Here is a 22,168-nt window from a genome sequence, read left to right on the forward strand (position 1 = left end):
CATGTTTAGACATTATATTACAAATAAAATTATAAACTCTACGGAGTATCGAACTCCTACATCTATACCTAAATCTATCGTCTAGCAGTCGGGAGTTTTAACCATTACGCTAAACCTTCGAGTTGATATAGTCGATGAAAAAGCCATGACAGGAAATGTAATTTTTTCTGAACATTTACAGTTTCTTCACAAGGATAACATTTTTTTCTTGAAAAAAAAACAGTTTTTTCTAGACTAGATATTCTGATATTTTGAAAAAAATATTGAAAGTTACAAAAATAACAACGATTTTCCTTCGCCGTGTAAAATTTCTGAAATGACGGTTAACAGGTTTAGACCTGGGACCCTTAAAGTATACTTAATAAAGTAGAAAATTTAGAATATGAAGACACATAAAAATACTGCGATCTAAAAGAGATCTTTTTGATAAAGTTTTATTCAAGCAATCCAAATGCAGATAATAAATATCCTAGCGCGAAGCGCGAGGTAACCCAGTATCGTGCGCAAAGCACAAAATAAAATTTTTGATGTTTCATTATTTTTTTGTGCAATCAAAATTTGAATTTTTGATTTTTCATGTAAATCCAAAAAGTTGTTATGAGCATCTTCTAGGGCTTACAAAAAGCAAAGTTTTCGAAGTTTTTATATATTTTCGGCATAATCTTTATATAATGTTTAATTGTTTACATGAAAACAAATAAATAAGTAATATTTGTAGATAATTGTCTGCTTTACAATTTTAGTCTTATACATTACGACCGAAAAACCACCCCGTTCCGTATATGTGCAAGAGAAGGAGCGTGCGGGCTTTGAGCTCAAACTCACCCCCTACTCAAAGGGTCAATTACTCGGGTGTACTGTGACCCGCACAACAAAAATGCACATAACCCTTCTTGTTCAGAATTTTATTTACTATTTTTTGGTACTTAATTATTTTTGTCGTTAAAAGCACCCTTTTAGAAATGCGCGATAAAACCCACTTTACGGGGGTTGTTCGTTATATTTAAAGGTGGTTCCACAAGCCGGCTAGAGGGAAACTCTTTTGATATATGATTCTTATGTCATACGGGAACAACGTACGATAGACATAAAAACTTTATACATTTTTTCTGGAAGTGACCTGTTTTCAAGCTAACTTTACTGAATTATCACCCTTCGGTTCGACTTCGCCTCGTCTGCGAGTTCATGCTGCACTGTTAGAAATTTCTGTTATAAGTTTAAGTGAAAAGTGCATGACGTCAGTTATAGTGACAAGTGTACCTTGAAGTTACTATACATTAGTATACATTAGTAGTATTGAAATGTCAATCCAGGTATGGAAATTTTAGTACAGAATATTGAATCTTGCTAATATTTTGTATTGAAATTTTAATGAAAGTATTGAAATTTCAATGAAAGTATTGAAATCTCAATGAAAGTATTGAAATCTCATCAACAATATTGAAACTTAAGTACAGAATATTGAACCATAATAAAATTTCGTATTAAAATTTTAATGAAAGTATTGGAATTTTAATGAAAGTATTGAAACCTCACTGAAAGTATTGAGCATACCTCTCGTATAGAAATATATACGATTTTTATTGGTACTTATGGCGTGCTACCCTTCAATTTGTACTAAGCACAGTATTTCAATTTTAATGTATTGTATTTGGTTACCTATATTGAATTTATTCCATGTTTAAATTACAAGCTCTAAATAATTGAAAACAATTTCTAAATCAAAGTTTATTAACAAACTAGAAAACTGACCTAGTCCAATCTAGTGAATTTTACAATGATAATGGAATCTGACAGAGGAAATGTAATGGAGGTTTGATAAAAGTCATTTCAGTTTAATTACAATATTAGTCGCCCAATATTTCCAACCCTAATTCATTTGTTATTTCAACCTCGAGAGTCGGTACTAAATGGCAGCAGCCGCAATCAGAATGAAAAATATCATTCGGAGATCGTCAATATAACATGATTAATGGATTGGAATTCGTCTTACGAACTCAATTTGTTTGAACTTTCTGAACTTTCCAATTTTTCTAGTAAATTTTTCTTCGTAATGCTGTGTTTAAACACTAAAATAAAACTATATATGACGAGAGATGAAGATTACAAGATTGTTTACTAACTTTCTTAATCATCTACATTTCAGTTACTAATCTTAATAATCTTTAACTTGAAGAAAATTGAGTACATTTAAAAGAATTTTCTCGATTCTAGAAACCATATTCTGTATTTTGAATATATATGCCATTTTTCAGTTTTCAAACTTAAGTCAATTTTATTTATAACCCTATTTTTATACCAGTAAATTACGTCCGTGCTTTTAGAAGCTTTCTATATTAAATATTTCCATTTAATCACCAGCTAACTTTACTTCGTCGAGTGCTGAGGTGAAAATAATTAGGGAATTATTACGATATCCCAGCCACACACTTCCCCCCCCCCCCCCCCCGCGTATTGCGCCCCTTCTCTGAGAGAAAGTAACTTTTCGTATAATGTTCGATATATCGATTGTTTTATGTTAAAATAATTCATTTCTTATTTTGTTTACATAATTTCTAAACATGGATTCCGATCTGATTTTTTATGAGAAACACTAATTTAAGACTTTTGCATCGAAATATCCAATATTTTTCGAAATATGGATATTTTTATATTAAAATTTTTTCTAAAAGACCTTCCCTTTCTCCGGCCACACTCTTCTCTCTTTCCAGGGATCACCCAGTTTTTATACCCCTTCACTGGGAACTTGAGACCTCGGCGACACCCTCTCCCTGATCAAACTCTAATCTTTTTCCAGGAGTCCCCCGTTTTTTACCATATATACCTTCTCGGTGGTTGAGTGACTTCGGCAATACTCTCCTTCTAGGCAATTCCCCCTTTCCAGGGCTCCTCTCCGTTTTTATAGACCTTCTCCGATGTAGAGTGATTTTAGCAACCCCCTTCCTCCAGCCACATCAATCAAACTTTTCACGGACCCCGGCCCCCGGTCTTATACACCTTCTTTGGGGGAGATTGACTTCGGTGGCACCCATCCCCAAGTCGCACCCTGCTCCCTTTCCAGGAGCCCCCATTTTTATGTCTCTTCAGACCAGATAAAAGACCGTAATGATGTTGAGAAGATCCTCTATTAAATTCTCTTGTCAGCGTTTCGAGAGTCAAATGCTCTCCTCATCGGGAAAGATATAAATCCAGTGTCAAAATAAAAATCCTTACATTTATAAAAGAATAAGTCAATGTGTTTGATTATTAAATCACGTTCTTAAAATTTTTATTTTATCTCTGAATTTATTCTGTCAAAAATATTAAAACTGTAAAAACAGAGCTAAGTTTAAAATACTAAATACAAAGCGAATCATGTACGATATTAAAAAGTAAAATTAAATAGTTAAAGTTACAAAAACGTTTACTTGTGTTGCTGTGTTGCGCTTTTATACTGCCGCATAAACTAAAAAGATACATAAGTGACATTGCCGTTTTGGGTTATTTTCTTAAACTTGGTAATGAAAAAGTCTACCCAAGCTGCAATGTCACTTATGTATCCTTTTAGTTTGTATGGCAATATATGTAAGTACTTATATTTTGTCATTGGATTTATGTTTTTCCTGATGAGGAGAGCATTTGACTCTCCCAACGTTGACAAGAAAATTGAATAAAGGATCTTCTTACCATCATTACGATTTTTTATCTGGCCTGAAGTATGTCATATTTTACATCTAACTCTATGTATAATTAATTATTTACTCAGACACATAATATCGCTATTTTCCATCTATTTGTTAGAAATATTTTTTTTAATGATTATTATTTTTTTACCAAAGGTCTTACAAAAATAAAGATTAGTCCCTTGCATTTGGTGCCATCGCTTTCTCCTCAGCATTCGATGAAGTAAACATAAGTGTCGATGATGTGAAAATACCTAAGTAATTCACTACTCTAAGGATCCGGATTAAATAACCTGCTACAAGCATATTCTGAACTGATCGGGACCCCCCAAAATGCCCCCATTGATATCATATATATAAGTCAGATTTCTCTCAGCAGTAGGAATGCGTAATTTTCCACATATGTGACTGATTCAAATTGGGTATTAAGAATCCTATTTTTATGGACAAAGTTGTGAGATCTGAATACAGTACTTATCGAAACGTGAAGAGAGTAGCGAGTACATATGACGTGCTCGTGCATTAGGAATATTTTCTGATAGCCTCGATCCTATGGGTTAACTCGCGTCAGAGGCATCGCTCCGTGACTTGACTCGATCAATTGTCGCGCTCTTTGCATGTAATAGTATAATGCATTAGTCACAAAGAACGTGCAATAGCATGCAAATCACTCGTAATAACCTCATCAGTCGTCCAGTTTCGATGCTCCTCTGCAGCCGTACAAAGGAACTTTTATTTTACACCATATTATTACATCGAGATAGATCTCTTCTTTAGATCTGGCGTCACTTAACAGACGCCAGCACTACTATACATCATAGAACGTACTATTTAAATCTGACAAGGGGAGCACGCTAATTGTGAATTTTAGTTTCGGTTCATAATTTTTTTAATGAAAGCACTTTTTTATTTTATTTTTTATTTCTTGTTTTTTGAAATAATTTCCTTCAAGAATCTTAAGAAATTATGCAAATAATAATTTTGTAATGTCTTTTTCATGGAAAACCCAACGTGTTTTTAACTTTATCATGTTCTTCGAAAATAAATTTATTTTCTCAAAGTGTTACTATTTTTCTATAATTTTTACTAATTAAATTAAAAATGAGAAATATGGACGAGTATTACAGCTTTGCCAAAAAAGTAGTCTGGTAATCAGTTTTCAGTAAAAAAAATTATGAACCGAAACATAATATCTTTGCCGAAACTAAAATTCCCTATTGGCCGTCTCTGCTTGGGAATTAGTAATTAATTAGAACAACCAGTTTTATAAATCGTTAAAAATTAAATTAAATTAATTTTTCATTTTCTTGAATAATTATTCACTCCTTTTATAAATACATTTAACCTCTTTAGTTATTTAGTTATTCCTCTTTTCATATTTTGTAGATTTGTGTAAAATTTGCCCCCCTCCCTCAGTTTTTATCGGATGTCCACGTTTTGAGAACCTCTGAACCCGAACAACAGGTTTTTACAAAGTTTATTACGAAGTTGTTTTTACGAGTTTTTTCTGCATGTGTGTATGTATATATGTATGTATGTATGCATGGTTGTATGTTATGTTGAATGTATGTCTCTATGTATGTCTGCATTTATGTAAGTCTGTGAGCCCGACAACTTTTAAAAGAAGTAATCTATTTGATTGGCCTTTGGTACACTCTTTTAGTGTCGGAAACTGAAGGTCAAGTTCGTTAGCCAACCATTTCGGATGAAATTTAAAAAGTTAGAGCATGTTCAAAAATTTTTAGACTATTTTTTTCAAGATTTAAAAATTCTATATACGGCTTTTCGTAGCACTCGAAAAGTCGAACAATGAATGAATGTAAGAGAAGAAACACGTTGCTTTTTGAAAGCCCTATACGAGATTATCATAACAACTTCTTGCATCTTCTTAAAAAATCAAAAATTCTCATTTTGATCGCACAAAAAATAATCGCATTCCTTCTCTTGTCTACTATCTATTCTCGAAATTCTCTGATCATTACAAAATTCGATCACTAAATATCCAACTCTTCAATTTCATTTTTCTCCGCGACGGACAACGCCTGAGGGTCATATCTTCAAACCTGTTAATGCCAAAATGTTTTGTTTTTTTAATTGACATGGAATCGAGTCGGCTTCCGTCTATATATAGATCATTTTTATGTGAGGTGTACAGAAATATGAACATTTTCAAAAAAACTGAAAAGTACCATCTTTCTGCAAAAAATCGAAAAAGGGCAAATTTTTCTATAGAAAAATTTTCCCACTGACTTTGCTTATTCGGCGAAGTCGCACCCCTTACTTATCAAATTCATTTTTTATAATAATTAGTCAAGTGGGCTTGGTGACGGCTCATTTGGAATTTATGTCTTCCTATAGATTTTTAAACATCTACATATTTTTTATATTGTTAATTTTTTCATTTTGTAGAAAAAAGTAAAATTTAACCAAAAATATTTATACAATAACTCAGCGAAGTACAATGTTATCTTCATGCTAATGAATCATTTTGTGAAATCCAACTCATTAGGTAATTCAAAATATACCGTGATATAAGAAAATGAGAACTTGTACAGTTGCGGAACTTGAAAGCAGAGAAACTTCAGTAGAAAATACTACGATATGGTCAGACAATTCGGGGAAATCATTTTCATTTCCTAAAAATTGTACTTTATATTCTTGGATAAAGCATTATATAATTTCGATGATTGTATAATAAATTTTGTAGTGTCTAGTTGAAATGATTTATTAAAGTTTATTCCGCGTCTGACTATATACATCCTTGTTCTACTGTCAATTCTGATATCAAACTCTTGCAACGTTAGTTTCAAATGATCGTTAATTTATAATTTATTAGCGATGATTAATCATGCAATGAAATTAATTCAATAAACTTTTAATTTATTTAATTTTATTAGTTTCTTTATACCATTTATTTGCAGACGTAATAAAATGAAATTACTCATAATAGTACAGAAATAGTGATAGAAAAATGAACTCATGCGTCTTATTGATTTACTTATTTATTTATTTAAGTGATTAAGACATTTTGAAGGTAAATTCTAATTCAAGGTTTTATAATCTCGTCAATAATTTACGAAATTACACAAATTTAGAAATGTTTTCCTTTTATTTATCAAACTATTTTCAACAAAGTACTATATTTTTTCCAATTTCTATATATTCTTGAAGATTCGTTCATATTAAGATCTGATTAATTTAATTATTTTTATTATTTTTATACATATTCTTAACCCCTATCGTTTCAACCACCTTATCTTTGTAAATACCGATGTAATCATGTATTTTATGAGATTAAAAGCGTCCGAGCGAATATCGATTTCTCCATGAAATTATAACGCCGAGATATCGCTTTCTGAAGTGCATAAATATTCTAAGTCCATATCATAATGGCAGTCACTTAACATTATAATGGCGCAATCAGGACCGAACTCGCATATATTTAATTCAAATATATTTTTTTAAATATATATATTGAAAAAGAAGTGTGTAGGAACACGAAAAATATTTGCTCTACGCTCAACGAATTGTAGTAAACCTTGACATGACCTTTTTAAAAATTACTCTACCTAATTTATCTTCAGACATTTTAGGTGTTTTAATAATAAATAATAAGATGCGTCCAATAATAATTTAACATCCTCGCGTTATACAAAATAATTAAGAAGTGAAAAAGTTGAAGCGTTTTTTAATGGAAGCTTGAATGTAGGCAATAATCATAAAAGTGAATAATTAAATGTAATCTGAAAGTTTATCTAGTTAGTGTGCAAAAAATTGTTCGAAATTTCATGTTCAGATATGGAAGCATGTCTGCGAAAATTTTTTTTATTAATGATGCTGCTCAGGTCTCATAATCATGAGCCAGTCTCTCTAGTATCTGAAGAATCATCTCTCCATTTTTTTGCTTTTTCTTCGTCAGAGCTGAGCATAATATACGAGGTGAAACATGTAGTGGCGCCAACTCTTGACACATTGCGCATATATAATGACTCATTTGCATTCGCACGGACTTTCCGGCGTTACGGATTCCAATCGCACGCGAAATGCTTCCAACTTTTCCGGGATGCCATTACAAACACTTAATTTTCACACCCTTAATCTCTTAATATTTTTACATTCTTTTTCCACTGTTTTCAGAAAAGAAATAACAAACCTTTATTTAACTTTCATTAGAAAAAGCGAACATTTTATTTTATAAACAAGGGTGTTCGTAAGTGAGGGAAAACCTGAAAATCAAGGGAAAGTAAGGGATTTCGAAAAAAGTCTAGAAAAAGTCCGGGATTTTCCGTAAGAGGCGTTTTAAATAACTGCGAAGGAAAATAAATTTAAAATTCTTATTTTTAATTGTTTTATTTCGCTTATAAAAGATTCTATGTCCAAAATGTTTAAAAAATAGGATTCTGATATATAAGAAATTGGTCCGGGGAAAAAATTGGGAATTTTCAATATAAAGTTTTATGGCGAACCTAATATAGTATTTTTGTCAGTAAATTATTTGTGTTCTATCGCTATTTCTATTTATTTTTTGTAGTTCTTCCCTTCTGGCGATTATATTTTAAATAAAAACTGTATTATTTGCTTAAGTGTTCAACAATATCGTTATACAAATTTTTGTTGAAAAATTTAACTGGTTTTTGAAAATTTCTCTTTTTGTCTTGAAAATTAAATTACGTTTGTAGAAAATTTATCTTTTTTAGTTTGGAAATGCATCTCGTCAATTGAATCTATTAGGTCTACAGATCTTTCTGTGTTGAATATTCGTTTTTTAATTATGTAAAAAATTGAAATTAAACTGCTAGGTGCAACTAATTTTTTTGGTTGAAAATTTATTTTTTCAACTGAAAATTCAATTATTCCATCTGATGATTCATTACACAGGGCCACAAGATAAAATTAAGGTGGAACATCTTTCAGCCTAGTTGACCTTTAAGTTTTTGGAGTGGCTGTTCGCGATTCCGGTGTCCATATGACCCCATCACGTCTAGATCAAGGTCAAATGAAGGTCAAACACCTTAATTCGATTGATGAAATTTTTTTTACCCCGGGTTCTGAAAGAGCGGAAAATTTTACGTCCGAATACGTTTTGACTTGTTGGTCAAACCGACCTCTGCAGGTCATTTGGAGTTCATCTAGAGGTAAAATCCTTCTTTTGATCTTTTAGCTGATGTGTTAACTATGAACGGGTCTCGAACCAATGGACCTTCATGTTTCTGGGGTCGCTGATCACGATCCCGGTGTCCATATGACCCCATCACGTCTAGGTAAAGGTCAAATGAAGGTCAAACACCTTAATTCCACTGATGCAATTTTTTCGACCCCGGATTCTGAAAGAGCTGAAAATTTTGCGTCCGAATACGTCTTGACCTGCTTGTCGAACCGACCTCTGAAGGTCGTTTGGAGGTCATATAGCGGTCAAATCCTTCTTTTAATCTCTCGGCTGATGTCTTAGCTAGGAACGGGTCTCGAAGCAGTGGACCTTTACGTTTTTGGGGTCGCTGATCACGATCCCGGTGTTCATATGACCCCATCACGTCTCAAGGGTTTTTGGCGCAATGGAAACAATTGCGGGTGTTGAAGCAATTCTAATTCAAAATTTGGGTTCAGATTTTATATAACGAGATTGTTTAGGTTGGAAGAATGGATTCTTTTAATGGAATCGCATAGTAGATTTGTACAAACAATGCAAATTGAAAATGTATGTAAGACGTGTTCTTTTGTTCGTAAACGATCTACGGAGGGATTTTCTTTTGTGTCCATTTGATGTGTCTCTTTTCAAAGACCAACAGTAGTCTGACATCATGTTCACATCCCAAACACCTTGATATCTTTTCTCGAAGTCTTTCAAGTCTTGGTGAAATCTCTCACCCTGCTCCTCACTGAAGTCCCCCAGAATTCAGGGAAGTAATCAATGTGGGAATGGAGGAAATGGATCTTTAAATTCATTAAATATCCCATCTGTCGGTAGTTTTCCAACAGTGTCGGCAACATTCTTGTAATCAGGGTCTTTGTTATTTCCTAAGAATTTTTTTGAATTTCTTTAAAACTACTCCAAGCTGCTCTCTCATTAGTTGTAATTCTCATTTCGAATTCATCATCATTCATCAGTTCCCTTATTTGGGAGCCATCGAAAACACCTTCATTGATTTTCATTTCAGAAATATTGGGAAATTTCTCAAATATATACATGAAAGCATCGCTCTCCGATACCCTCATTGCTTTGATAAGCTGTTTAAATAAGCCGAGTTTGATATGCAATGGTGGAAGGATGACTTTATGACTAGGAATGAGACTCTCTTGTAGTATGTTCATAGATCCTGGAGTTAATTTTTGTGTGAGTGGCCAGTCATAATCCGGGGTCAAAAAAATTGCATCAATCAAATTAAGGTGTTTGACCTTCCTTTAACCTTGATTTATAAGTGATGAAGTCATATGAATACCGGGATCGTTATCAGCGACCCCAAAAACATAAAGGTGAACTAGGCTGAAAGATGCTCCACCTCAATTTCATCTTGTGGCCCTGTGTTATTTTACTTAAAAATTCATCTTTTTGTTTAAAAATTAACTTTTTTTGTTGAAAATTGATATTATCTGGGTTTAAAAGTCACCTGTTTCCTTTAATATTCGACTTTTTAGCTTGGTGATTAAACTATTTTTGTTTGAAGTTTAATTTTTATTTGTTTAAAAGATCGACTATTTAGTTAAAAATTAACTTTTGTAGTTAGAAAATGTACGTATTTGATTAAAAATTTAACTATTTTGTTGACAATTTAATTATTTTGTTGAAAATTCAAGTATTTTGTTAAAAAGTTATCTTTTTTGTTCCAAAATTTAACTTTTTTGTTACTGTTGTTGAACATTCGTCTTCTTCGTTTGAAAATTAAATCATTTGGGTGAAAATCCATCGTTTCAGGTTTAAAATAAACTATCTTGTTAAAAATGCATATTTTTCACAAAAAATTAAACTGTTTTGTTGAACATTCATCCTTTAAGATTGAAAACTTATCTTTTATGATAGTAAAGAAGATTTTTTTCGTTGAAATAAATCAATTTGAAATTTTTAAATTTTAATTTGAAATTGTTTTATTATTTTTACAAAAGATTTTATGTTAAAAATGTTAATAGATTAAAATGCTGGCCTTTTAATATTAATGATCAGAAAAAGGAAAATTTGGTCAGCAAAAAATCATGGAATTTTAAAAATGTAGATTTTTGGCAACCCTGAAACTTGTATAATTCCAATCAATCTTCTACGGATAGCATTTTTCGCAGCTGAAAAACTTCCAGATTTGTATGCTTTCAAATAAATAAAACTTCCAAACTTGCATGTTTCCAGTTTTTGATGCTTCCAAAATTTTTCAATTTATACGGCTTTTAACGTTAGAATTAATTTAAAGTTAGAAAAAAAGTTTGAAATGTGGATCATGCTTTTCAGGGTTAACATATTTTATGTTTAACTATAGGACAACAATTTGGATGTTTGAAGTTAGCATCTGTAGATATTAAAAAGTGAGATGTTACCATGGAACAGCGAAAATGTTTAACTGAAATATCCGAGATATTACATTTATGGTTATGTCAAATAAGGGCTGTAAATATTTTAGGAGTTTAATTATTTCTAGTTATTCAAGGAATTAATTAATAACTTATTTGTGTATTTATAATTAAACATTAATGTTCTTGCATGCACGAAAAATCAATAAAAGGTGTAAAATGTCGATCAGATGATACATGCAATCAAGTTGAGGTTATGTATATTTTAAATGCAAAATAAAAAAGCGATAAGTGAGCGAAAAACAAATGCTATGTAATGTGCAGTTAAGATTCTATCCATTTTAGTTTATTAGAACTCAAATTTGATTTTAAATTTATAAGCATTTTGTCCAATGTGTTCATGTCAATATAATGATATAAACCTGCAATTTAAGATCATACATCCCTTGTGTATACAGACGGAAGCCGGTATCCAATTTTAATTAAGGATAGCATTAATTTTTATTCTTTTGAAATGTTCCAAAATTGTAATATTCTGCAATTGTGATATCGAAAATATAGAACCGGCAAATTTAGTTAAGAGATTTTAATGCGCAATGCGCATGCGCTCGGGCGATTTTAACATCTGAACGTGTTTCAGTGTAACATACAAATTTTTTCACCACTGACATCTCAAAAAGATAGTAGATGTTTGGTATGAATATCTGCATGTTAGGTGGTACAATCTTACCCTTTGAATATCTACATTTAAACATCCATTTTTCTCCGTGTACGGCACGCTACTGATGGTAATCGCACTCCGCATTTGGTCTTTGCATTTCTTCCGCATTCGGGCACATACCTTTTAAAATCAAAGGCGAACGGACCGACAACTGTAATTTTGTTATTTTGAACTCTCTTTTGTTAAAGCTCTTTTGGCTTTAACGAACACATTCTCATGACGTATCTCGTGCTTCGCACTCGATTTTGTCCAACATGTCAACTTTTTTACATTTTACAAAACACTTTTATATCAATTATAATACATTTTTTATGTAACTCTGCCTGGGATTACTTATTAAAAAATTGCAAAATAAAAATCAAATTGTATTTATCATGATTATTTTTGTATTTGTTTCTTATTTTACTTTAAATTGTATTCTAAGCTGCTCTGAAACATGTATCATTTCAATAAATGTATATCATTACAATTCATAATTCTTATTTCCTTGTTTTTATAATTTCTTTATTTTTAATGTTGTTTTTTACGATTAAATAAAAACTACTTCGCATCTGCATAGGGTCTAATACAGGAACCTATATAGGGTCCTATATAGGAGCCTATGTCCTCTTTCGTCTTTTCTGTGATTTTTTCAAAAAGTTAATTTTTTAATTTTTAGTCTTATGTTTTACGATTAAAAGAAAATCTACTCATCCTATCGAAAAATAACTATTAGTAAATTTATAGATCTTTTTAGGCGAACAACTTTAGTTTGGTAATTTAAGTTCATAACTTGTGTCGTTTTTTCAAACAAATTTCATATTTTTATTTACAATGTTATTTTTCACGACTAAAGCAAAAACTAACTGTCCTATCAAAAATTATAGCTCTTTTTTGGATGAACAAGTTTTGTCTCACTTTTTCTCCTAGCTTATATCGAAAAGTGATTCATTCTTAATTTGTAGTTCTTTCCAGGCCACGCAATTTGAGCTTTTTCATTTTTTTCGTATCTTGCATAGTTTGACCAAAAAATGGAATTTTTGGATTTTTCATTATTTTTGGTACGATCAAATTTGGAGTGTTCAACTTCTCGACCAAATTAAAAAAGTGGTTATTATAGTCCTGTAGGGCTTTCAAAAAGCAAAGTTTTTTCTTTTCGTGACTTTTTTTCAAATCATGCGTTTTTTGGCTTGAAATGTTCATTTTAGTTTGTTTTTTTTTGGATTTTGAAAATGCTCTAATACTGATAATTTTCTTTTTATAGAAAAAAGTCATGAGGATAAATTTTTCGAGTTTCTGAGTACTATGAACAACCGTACATAGAATTTCTAAATCTTGAAAAAATGTGGTTTCAAACATTTTTGGTACGATCAAATTTGGAATTTTCAACTTTTTGCCCAAATTGAAAAAGTTGTTATCATAATCTTGTAGGGCTTTCAAAAATCAACGTTTTTCTTCACTAGACTTTTTTTCGTATCATGCGTTGTTTGACTTAAATTGTTGATTTTAGTTTGTTTTTCTGGATTTTGAAAATGCTATAACTCTAGTAATTTTTGATTTTCAAAAAAAAAATCATCAGGATAAATTGTTCAATTTCATGAATTCTATGAATAACCGTACAGTAACCGTAACCTCTACACAATTTTGAAAAAATAAAAGAAAATATATGGCAATTTTTTTCACCAACAATAAGAAATTTCGGGAGGTACCATTTCCAACATTTAAAACCACAGATTTTTGGGCGCCCTACTAAGTACATATTCGTTTTTAATTTACGAAAATTTCCAACTGTGGAATGTAGTTACATTGAGAAACGTTCACTATTGAGGAACAAGTTCTGTTAACTCTGGAAGGTAGATCGTTCACTTTTATAAAGCGAGATAATCGAAAATCAAATTCATTCATTAAAATTAGAATTAGAAATGTAAAATGCTAATAAACCAGTGTAATACCCCGAAAGTTAGAGTGGTCTTGATTCTCTCAGTTATAGAATTATAAGATTCAAATTGAACTAGCAGATGATCTATTTTTATAACAGAAGACCCTACATTCCAGCGAATCAGACCACATCGGGATTCCGCTGAAATAGTGTTAGATGTTTTGGACAGATATGCAACCAAAAATGGTTAGGTTTCGATATTTACGATCAACACTTTACAGCAGAAATACATATATTTATTCTCTAGAGAATTTATGATAATTATGATACTTTGTGGTCTATTAATGATTTCCAATAAAGTCTTAGTTTTATCTAATATATATTCTAAAATCTCTTCTGCCAAAAACTATAGACCACATAATAATATGAAAATATTTACATAGATATGAAACTAATTACATTTTTCTTAGATATCCACAGAAAATAAATCATTTGAAAGCAAGCATTTCAGAAATCCCCTGATGGTATCTCTTGCTCTTTTTTATTATTTACATATGGTCATTTATTTCAAATCAAATGATTAAATACTAGCACAAATAGCATGCTATGCGCGTTTATTATACGTTTCTTATTATGATTACCTATAATTATCAAATTAAAATATATTCTTCAATTTAAAATACCATGAAATATAACTAATAATCATCAATTAAAATAAACATTAAAATAGCTACTTCCCCTTTCAATATAATTTTTTTATTTAGCCTGAAGCGGCTTTTAGTGATCTGTAAGTATTGATTAAATAGATAATTTTTTATCCTAGCTGGAATTAGAAGTAAAGAAAATAATTATTACGTTAATGTGAAATTTTATATTGTTATAAGATATTCATATAAAGATATTCTAGAATTCTGAGTCTCATATTAATGTCTTCCATTTTCGAAACTGAACCATTCCCAATGGAAAATGCCTCCGTTGAGCTGTCACTTACATCTGGCGCAGTATTGAGCCAGTGGTTTTGCCAACGTCCAGCGAAATCTTGGCGGAGCAGTACTGGCGCAGTACTGGGTAGCGCGCCTAGGGCACGCGACTGTCGGTTCTCGCGATTCGCGCTCGACGATGTATTCATCTCGCGCTTCGCGCTCGAAGGTGTATTTATCTCGCGCTTCGCGCTCGATGCTGCATTTGTCTCGCCCTTTGCGCTCGGTCTTTGTATTTGCCCCACATTTGTGCACGGACCTATTAAGGTTAACGAACCAAACATCGACAACTGTAATTTGGTGATTGTGAATTCTCCTTTGTTAAAGCTTCTTCGGCTTTAACGAACCCATTCTGATCACGTATCTCGTGCTTCGCACTCGATTTTGCCCAAAATGTTAACTTTTCTATATTATGTTTAACACTTCTGTATCAAACTTATAATACATTTATTCAGATTATTTAGCGATAGATAGTTTTCACATAAAACTAATGCCTTCTCATTATCATGAGAATGTAATAATACATTATTTTTGTGTGACAAAAATTTGAATTTTCGATTTTTTAACAAAATTCAAAAAGTTGTTATGATACCATAATCGTGTGGGTCTTCAAAAACTAATATTTTTCTTTTGTTGACTTTTTTCATGTGGTGCGCTGAATGACATAGAAGAGTCATTTTCGTTATTATTTTTTCAAAGTTTGGAAACGCTATAACTCTGGTAATTTTGTTGTTATCAAAAAAGTCATCAAGATAAATTGTTCATATTTTTGTGCACTATAAACAGCACTATATGAAAATTTCAAATCTTAAAAAAGTGGTTTTAAAAATGTTGAAAATGCTCCAAATTATTGCATTTTTATTTAAAATAGCTGGCTAACGAAATCGTCCTTTCTTTTCATATCATCATAAAGTGTGTCAAAGGAAAATTCAATCAAATAATTACTTCAAATGTTACTGTGTTTACAGACTACAACGACCGGTTTCTTTGGGAATTAGGGATTCTCTAAAAGTGAAAATTTCAAGAAATCCGCGATAGTCAGTTTTCCCATAAAACAATACCTTATTATTATGATGAGAATGTAATAATTCAGTATTTTTTGTACGATTAAAAGATAAATTTTCTACTTTTTTTTAAAATTATAAAACCTGTTATGATGACCTTGTAAGTTTTTCAAAACGTAACGTTTTCCTTTTCTTACGTTTTTTTATATCGTGCGTTGATTGGTTTAGAATTTTTATTTTCATTTTGTATTTTGAAAAAGCCATAACTGTGATAATTTTCTTGTTATCAAAAAAATCCATCAAAATAAATTGTTAACATTTTCGCGTGCTATAAATAGCCGTACGTGGAATTTTAAAATCTTTTGCCCCTAAACCTGTGTGCCAAAGCCCAATTCGATTCAATTAGTCTGTCCAAACACATCCAGTATACATACAACAACGACAGGCAGATACCAACCTGAAAACTCTTTGTTCCTTCTGAGGAAATCTCAAAAAGTCTATATTGGATGGAATCCGCGAAAGTCATTTTTCGTATGAAAACAATACCTTCTCATTATAGTGTGAATGTAAAAAGCGCGTGCCCTATCCAAGAAATGTGAAAATCAAAATTTTAGATCTTACTTAGGCAAACCATTTTTTTATTACACATTTTACTATACCGAGTACCGTCTTCCACACATTTAGTTTGTTTATTTTTTCACAACTTGTGTCAAAAAGTGATTCATTATGAATTTGTAGTTTTTTCCAGTGCGTGTAATTTGAGCTTTTTCATTTTTTTTTGTAGGATCAAATTTGGAATTTTCAACTTTTCGACCAAATTAAAAAAGTTATCATAATCCTGTAGGACCTTCAAAAAGCAAAGTTTTTCTTCTTTTGACTTTTTTTCATATCATGTGTTGTTTGGCTTAAAATGTCCATTTTATTTTATTTTTTTTTTATTTTGAAAATGCCCTAACTCTGATGATTTTCTATTTATAGAAAACAGTCATAAGGATAAATTGTTTGAGTTTTTGAGTACTATGAACAACCGTACATAGAATTTTTAAATCTTGAAAAAATGTGGTTTCAAAAATTTTGGGTACGATCAAATTTGGAATTTTCAACTTTTCGACCAAATTAAAAAAATTGTTATCATGATCTTGTAAGGAATTCGAAAATCAACGTTTTTCTTCTCTTGACTTTTTTTCGTATCATGCGTTGTTTGGCTTAAAATGTTCATTTTAATTTGTTTTTTTGGATTTTGAAAATGCTCTAACTCTTGTAATATTTGATTTTTCAAAAAAAGTCATTAGGATAAATTGTTCAACTTTCTGAATACTAAAAATAACCGTACAGAGAATTTTGGAATTTTTAAAAAAGTGGTCTCACTATAGACAGACACATTCGTAAAAACCTGTTTTTCGGTTTCAGAGAGTCTCAAAACGTGGACATTTGACAAAAACTGGGGGGGTCCAATTTTACACAAATCTAATACCTTCTCAGATGAGAATGAAAAATTGCGCACAAGAAAAATACCATGATTTTCGTATTCATTGTTTAATTTGCCAAAGTAAAAAGTAATTGCAGCTTTCTATTTGTAATAATAACACGTAGCAACTATTCTCAAAGCGCACGTTGTCTAATCTTTAAGGAGACTCGACCCCTTGATATAACCTCAAACTATTACCTTTGTAATAACTGTATAGAAATTCATGCGAAAAGTAAAGCTAATTAATATATCCTTTAAGTCACATTATAGTTCACACATCTCATGCAGACCTTTTCTTGTTAGAAATTTAAACGAACATCGGCTTAAATTTGTCTAAACGTCATTTCTAGTACTGCCCCAGCACTGGCTGTCAGTACTGTCCACCAGCACTGGCGCAGTACTCAAAGCCAGTACCAAGCATAGTTATCATTCCAAGGTCCTGCCAGCGCTGGGCCAGTACTGGCGGTAAGTATATTACGCCGACGCTGCCCGTGGCAGTAGTGCGCCAGTAGTAAATTTCCGATTGGGTTTTGAAAATGTGTATAATCAAAAAATTTTCAACTTGTTTAGTTTTTAATTTTCGTATGATTTAAAATCATAACATTGTTATCATCTTTTTGAAATAGCTCTATCTTTATTATTGCCAATTGAACATCCTTCAATTTGTAACGTGTATAATTTAAAATTATGCAGTTTTGAATTTACTTTTTAAGAGTTCAATTTCGCAGACTTAAAATTGAAAACTGTTGAATTAAAAAAAAAATTTTAATCAACATTCTTAAATTTTTATGATTTAGAAGATGGAAAATTAAGTTTTCAATTCTATATCTTCCAAACTGAAGAAACTTCGAAGACAAAACATCAAAATTGCAGCTTTTTTAATTGTAAAACTTAAAATTTACATAATTGTTAATTCGAAATTATCAAAATAAAAAATTTTTAATTTTAGATATGTACAAATTAAAGACATTTTGGAAATAAATTATCAAAATTAAAGAAATTTCAGATATAAATCGTCAAAATTACAGAATTTTTAATCCTAAAAATGAAAACTTCAACATTTTTTAATTATAAACTTAAAAACTCTTCAATTTTAAACATTTGAAATTTAAAATCATTCAATTTTGAAGATGTGCAAAGAAAAATTTTTTAAATATTAATGATTTTTAAGATCAAAAGTCAAGTTTCTAATTCTATCAAATTGAAGAAATTTCGTATGTGATTCATTAAAATTACAGAATTTTTAATTGTAAAACTTAAGAATTCCATCATTTTTAATTATAAGTTTTAAAAATAGAAAAATCTTCTATTTTAAAAATATACGATTCAAATTTAGTCAATTTTGAAGAGTTAAAATTAAAAATGTAGAATTTCAATTTTCAAGATTTATATTTTAAATGTATGTAATTTTGAACGATTTTTTTAATAGTTCAATGTTATAGATTTAAAATGAAAAATTCCTTAATTCTTAACAATTTTCAATTTTCAATATTTTTAATTAAAGCTTCTTCAATATTTTATGCGTATGATAGAAAATTATGCAATTGCGAATACTTTTTTTGTAATAGTTTAATTTTGAAAATTTTAAATGTAAATTTATTAAATTATATATATTTACAATTGCAAATTCTTTAGTTGCGAACAGTGAAAATGAAAGCGTTGATTTACTTTACTTGAATAAATGACTGGAAATGTGAGAAGTTTATACTATTTCTACGAAGTAACTGTAGCTGCAATTGGTTCCTTTTTTTAAAGAACTTCCCCAAAACTTATGTAACTTAAAATGATCCTGAAGAAAAATATAAATTATTTTGTCAAACTGTCAAATAAACTGTCAAATAAACTGTCAAACTGGGTGTTAGAAAAAAATCAAGAGACCAAATCACGCGATGAGTGAACGGAAACATAGAAGCTCGGATGTGAACCAAGTAAATTAATGAATTTGAAGATTATTATATATAGTGTTTAATCTTTTTTTTTTCATTTTCTAATACGATTTCTACAATATTTTTGTAATTTCTGGAATAACAATTGTCTCATGCTCGAGTAACAATTATTTCTTCGCTCTTTGCATTTTAACTTGTAGCTCTGTGGTCTTTCAATATGGCATAGATTAAGTAAGCGATTTGCAATATGAATGATAAATTGTAATGGATTTTTATTTGCAGGAAGACTGTACAAAGAAATTACAAGAGTGCACAATGGGCATCAGCGGAACAATTGTACCTGTGTGTGCAAGCGACGGTGTCACTTATCCAAATCAATGTGAAGTCGTTTCTAGGCAATGCCAAGGAGCATCTATTCTCGTAAAACACACTGGACCCTGCCGTGGTATAACAATTTTCTATTATATTATTACTTATTATTATTATAGCATTAAAGAAAATCCCTTTTGGAGTAAGCTTATTTAAAGCACACAGCTTTCACGAGATTACTCCGACGTTGGTCGCTCATCGATCACTATAGCAATCATTTCATGTGGAGATCTTCACAAAATCATCGTACGTCAGATTTGACACAAACTTCCTGGAGAAGGATGTTAAGGGGAAAGGAATATTGCCGGAAACGTAGACGGGCTTTAGGGAGTGAAGCAGTACTATTGAAAATATTTACTTCTTGCAGCACGTGGTGGATAGAGAACTAGCCAAAAAGGGTGCCAAAATGTACGCGTGTTTTGTACATCTAAAAGGCGCGTTCTCCTCGGTGGATAGTAGGGGGTTGTGGATGGCAATGGGAAAGAGGGGAGTGGAGAGCGGCCTGATCGAGAGGGTCTGGGAGGTATATGAGGATACGAAAAATAAGAGAGCCGGAGTGGTAGGAGGAGTTAGGGTAGGAGTGGAAGGGAACAGCGATACGGAAGGTAAAAGAGTTTGTGTACCTGGGCTTTCTGTTTCAGAGGAATGGGGGAGTGAATGGTCATATAAAAGAGAGAGTGAGAAAGGCAAATGTTGGGATGAGGCAGGTGTGGGGACTGGGAAATAGGTTGTTCGCAGATGATGTTGTAAGGAGAATGAAATTGTTTGATTCGCTAGTAATGAGTGTTTTATTTTACGGAGTGGAGGTGTGGGGGTGGAAGGTAAGTGAGGAGGAAAATAGGAGGAATACGCCGAACTATATTTTCAGGAGGGAGACAGGAAGAACGAGTTTAGGGATTATAACGGAGAGTCGAGTGTGTAAATATGAGGAGCAATTTTTGGAAGAGGGAAGAAGTAAGCTGGTTAAGGAGTGTTGATGGGAGAAGGAGAACAGACGTAGGGAGATAGAGAAGCCAGAAGGAGATGAGAGGATAAAAAAACGGGAACTATGTGTGGATTATGCCAAGGGAGAGAGCGCAATATTCATGTGAGAAAGGAGAGCAAAGAAGGCAGGAACTTATGGCGAGAATGAGGTGTGGATGCATGGAGGATTATAATAGTTTGTGGATTTCTAGAATCTAGAGAGAAGAGGATGTATGAATTGTGAAGGAAGGGGGATGCAAAAGTAGAGCAATGGTGGAAGGAGTGTGAAGGAGAAAGAGGAATGGAGAAGAAAAGATTGTAAATATGAGAGGAAGTAGGTGTAAGAAAAATGTAAATATTGTAAATAGTAGATAAGTATTGGGTGTTAGCCGCTGAGGCAGAGGCTGGTAATGCGAGGCAAAGCGAGAAAATAGTGATATGCGTGCGGAGCGAGGCGAAACGAGGAAGGCTAGGCTACACGGAAAAAAAATTCTTGAGGCGAACGAATGAATAGAGAATATATTAAACTCAAAGAAAGTGTACGCTTGGATTAGGTAAAACGTTTAGTTAGAAGAGTTACACATTTAGTTACTTTATGTAAATTGTTCTCGTAAATCAGGAATTTGTACAAAATTGCTAAGTTCGAAAGTTTATTATTTTCGACAGATTATGTATAATTGTATTATCTTCAGATTCGAAAAAAAATTTAGTTGTTATAGAAATATATTAACTTACAGTAGCCAATTTTTCGTCTGGTATCGCGAAAATGAATTACCTTGAAATCCGTGTAATGCATTTGGAGGTCAAGTTTGTTGTTTTTCTCACGTTTCTTTATATTTCAATATAGTTATCGCCTACAATCGAAACAAATGTCAATTATTATTACTGCATCATAAACTCCATTTAATATTAACAATCGCGCACATTTTAAGTGATAAAAAGCGTTTAATTGTCCAAAGTAAATCTCAACTGTCACTGCTCCTGATTAGACCGTCGCCATTTTATTTCGCTGCTCCCATAATGCACCGGCGCTCTTCCAATAATTGCTTCAGACACCTATTCTTAATATCCCTATTATAGCTATACTTATTAAGGGTTTGAATATACGATATCCCCGGTAGATGGAAAATGGTCAAGGATATTCATTTTCGCTGATCCAGGGATCTTTCTAAATTCCTTCGTTCGTTTTCAGCTAAATGTTTGGCTATAATAAGGAATAATATACCTGTCACAGCTTAATTTTTTTACCGTGATGAAAACGAGCGGCTTAGTGATAAGATGTGAATGAATGTTAGCTTTTAAGAAGAAAATTCTGTAAAAGATGGGAGTGTAAGCAAGTAAATTTTTTAAGGCCAGCAGGCCGAAAAATAAACGTTTATCTTTCTATTTTTATGAGAAATATAAGACAATTGCGTATAATACTTTTATTGAATAATTAACAATTGAATTATTCAAAAGTATTATTGTGGCTAATCATATTTTTTTTTGTGTGAACAAAATTTGATTTTCAAAATAGCACGGATTTCTGATAGTTTAACTTAATGTATATACTCTTATCTACATAATCCAAAAAGTTTCATAAAAATCCGTTGCCAGGACCGGGATTCTTAGGTTTAAACCTTATTTGACTCCACTACCTCTTGCAAATTTAAATCATCCAAACCTTTACAATTGAGACTCCGGATTCTATAACCACGCATAAAATTTGCCTGGCCGCTTCAGGCCGCTCGAGTTGGCCCCTGATGGCTTGAAAATCAGTTTTCGAA

General features: G+C 31.7%; 1 protein-coding gene across 1 annotated transcript in view; it reads left to right on the forward strand.

Annotated features, from left to right (window-relative positions):
- LOC117177369 (SPARC-related modular calcium-binding protein 2) overlaps positions 1-22,168 on the forward strand; it is a 93,279-nt gene that overhangs the window by 29,143 nt on the left and 41,968 nt on the right. Inside the window, exon 2 of the mRNA XM_033368010.1 lies at positions 19,353-19,515. Within this exon, the coding sequence (XP_033223901.1) occupies positions 19,353-19,515 (163 nt within the window). The remainder of the gene's footprint in view (positions 1-19,352; positions 19,516-22,168) is intronic.

The sequence above is a fragment of the Belonocnema kinseyi genome, chromosome 7, assembly GCF_010883055.1.
Source record: "Belonocnema kinseyi isolate 2016_QV_RU_SX_M_011 chromosome 7, B_treatae_v1, whole genome shotgun sequence".
In the NCBI taxonomy this organism is placed as follows: Eukaryota; Metazoa; Arthropoda; class Insecta; order Hymenoptera; family Cynipidae; genus Belonocnema; species Belonocnema kinseyi.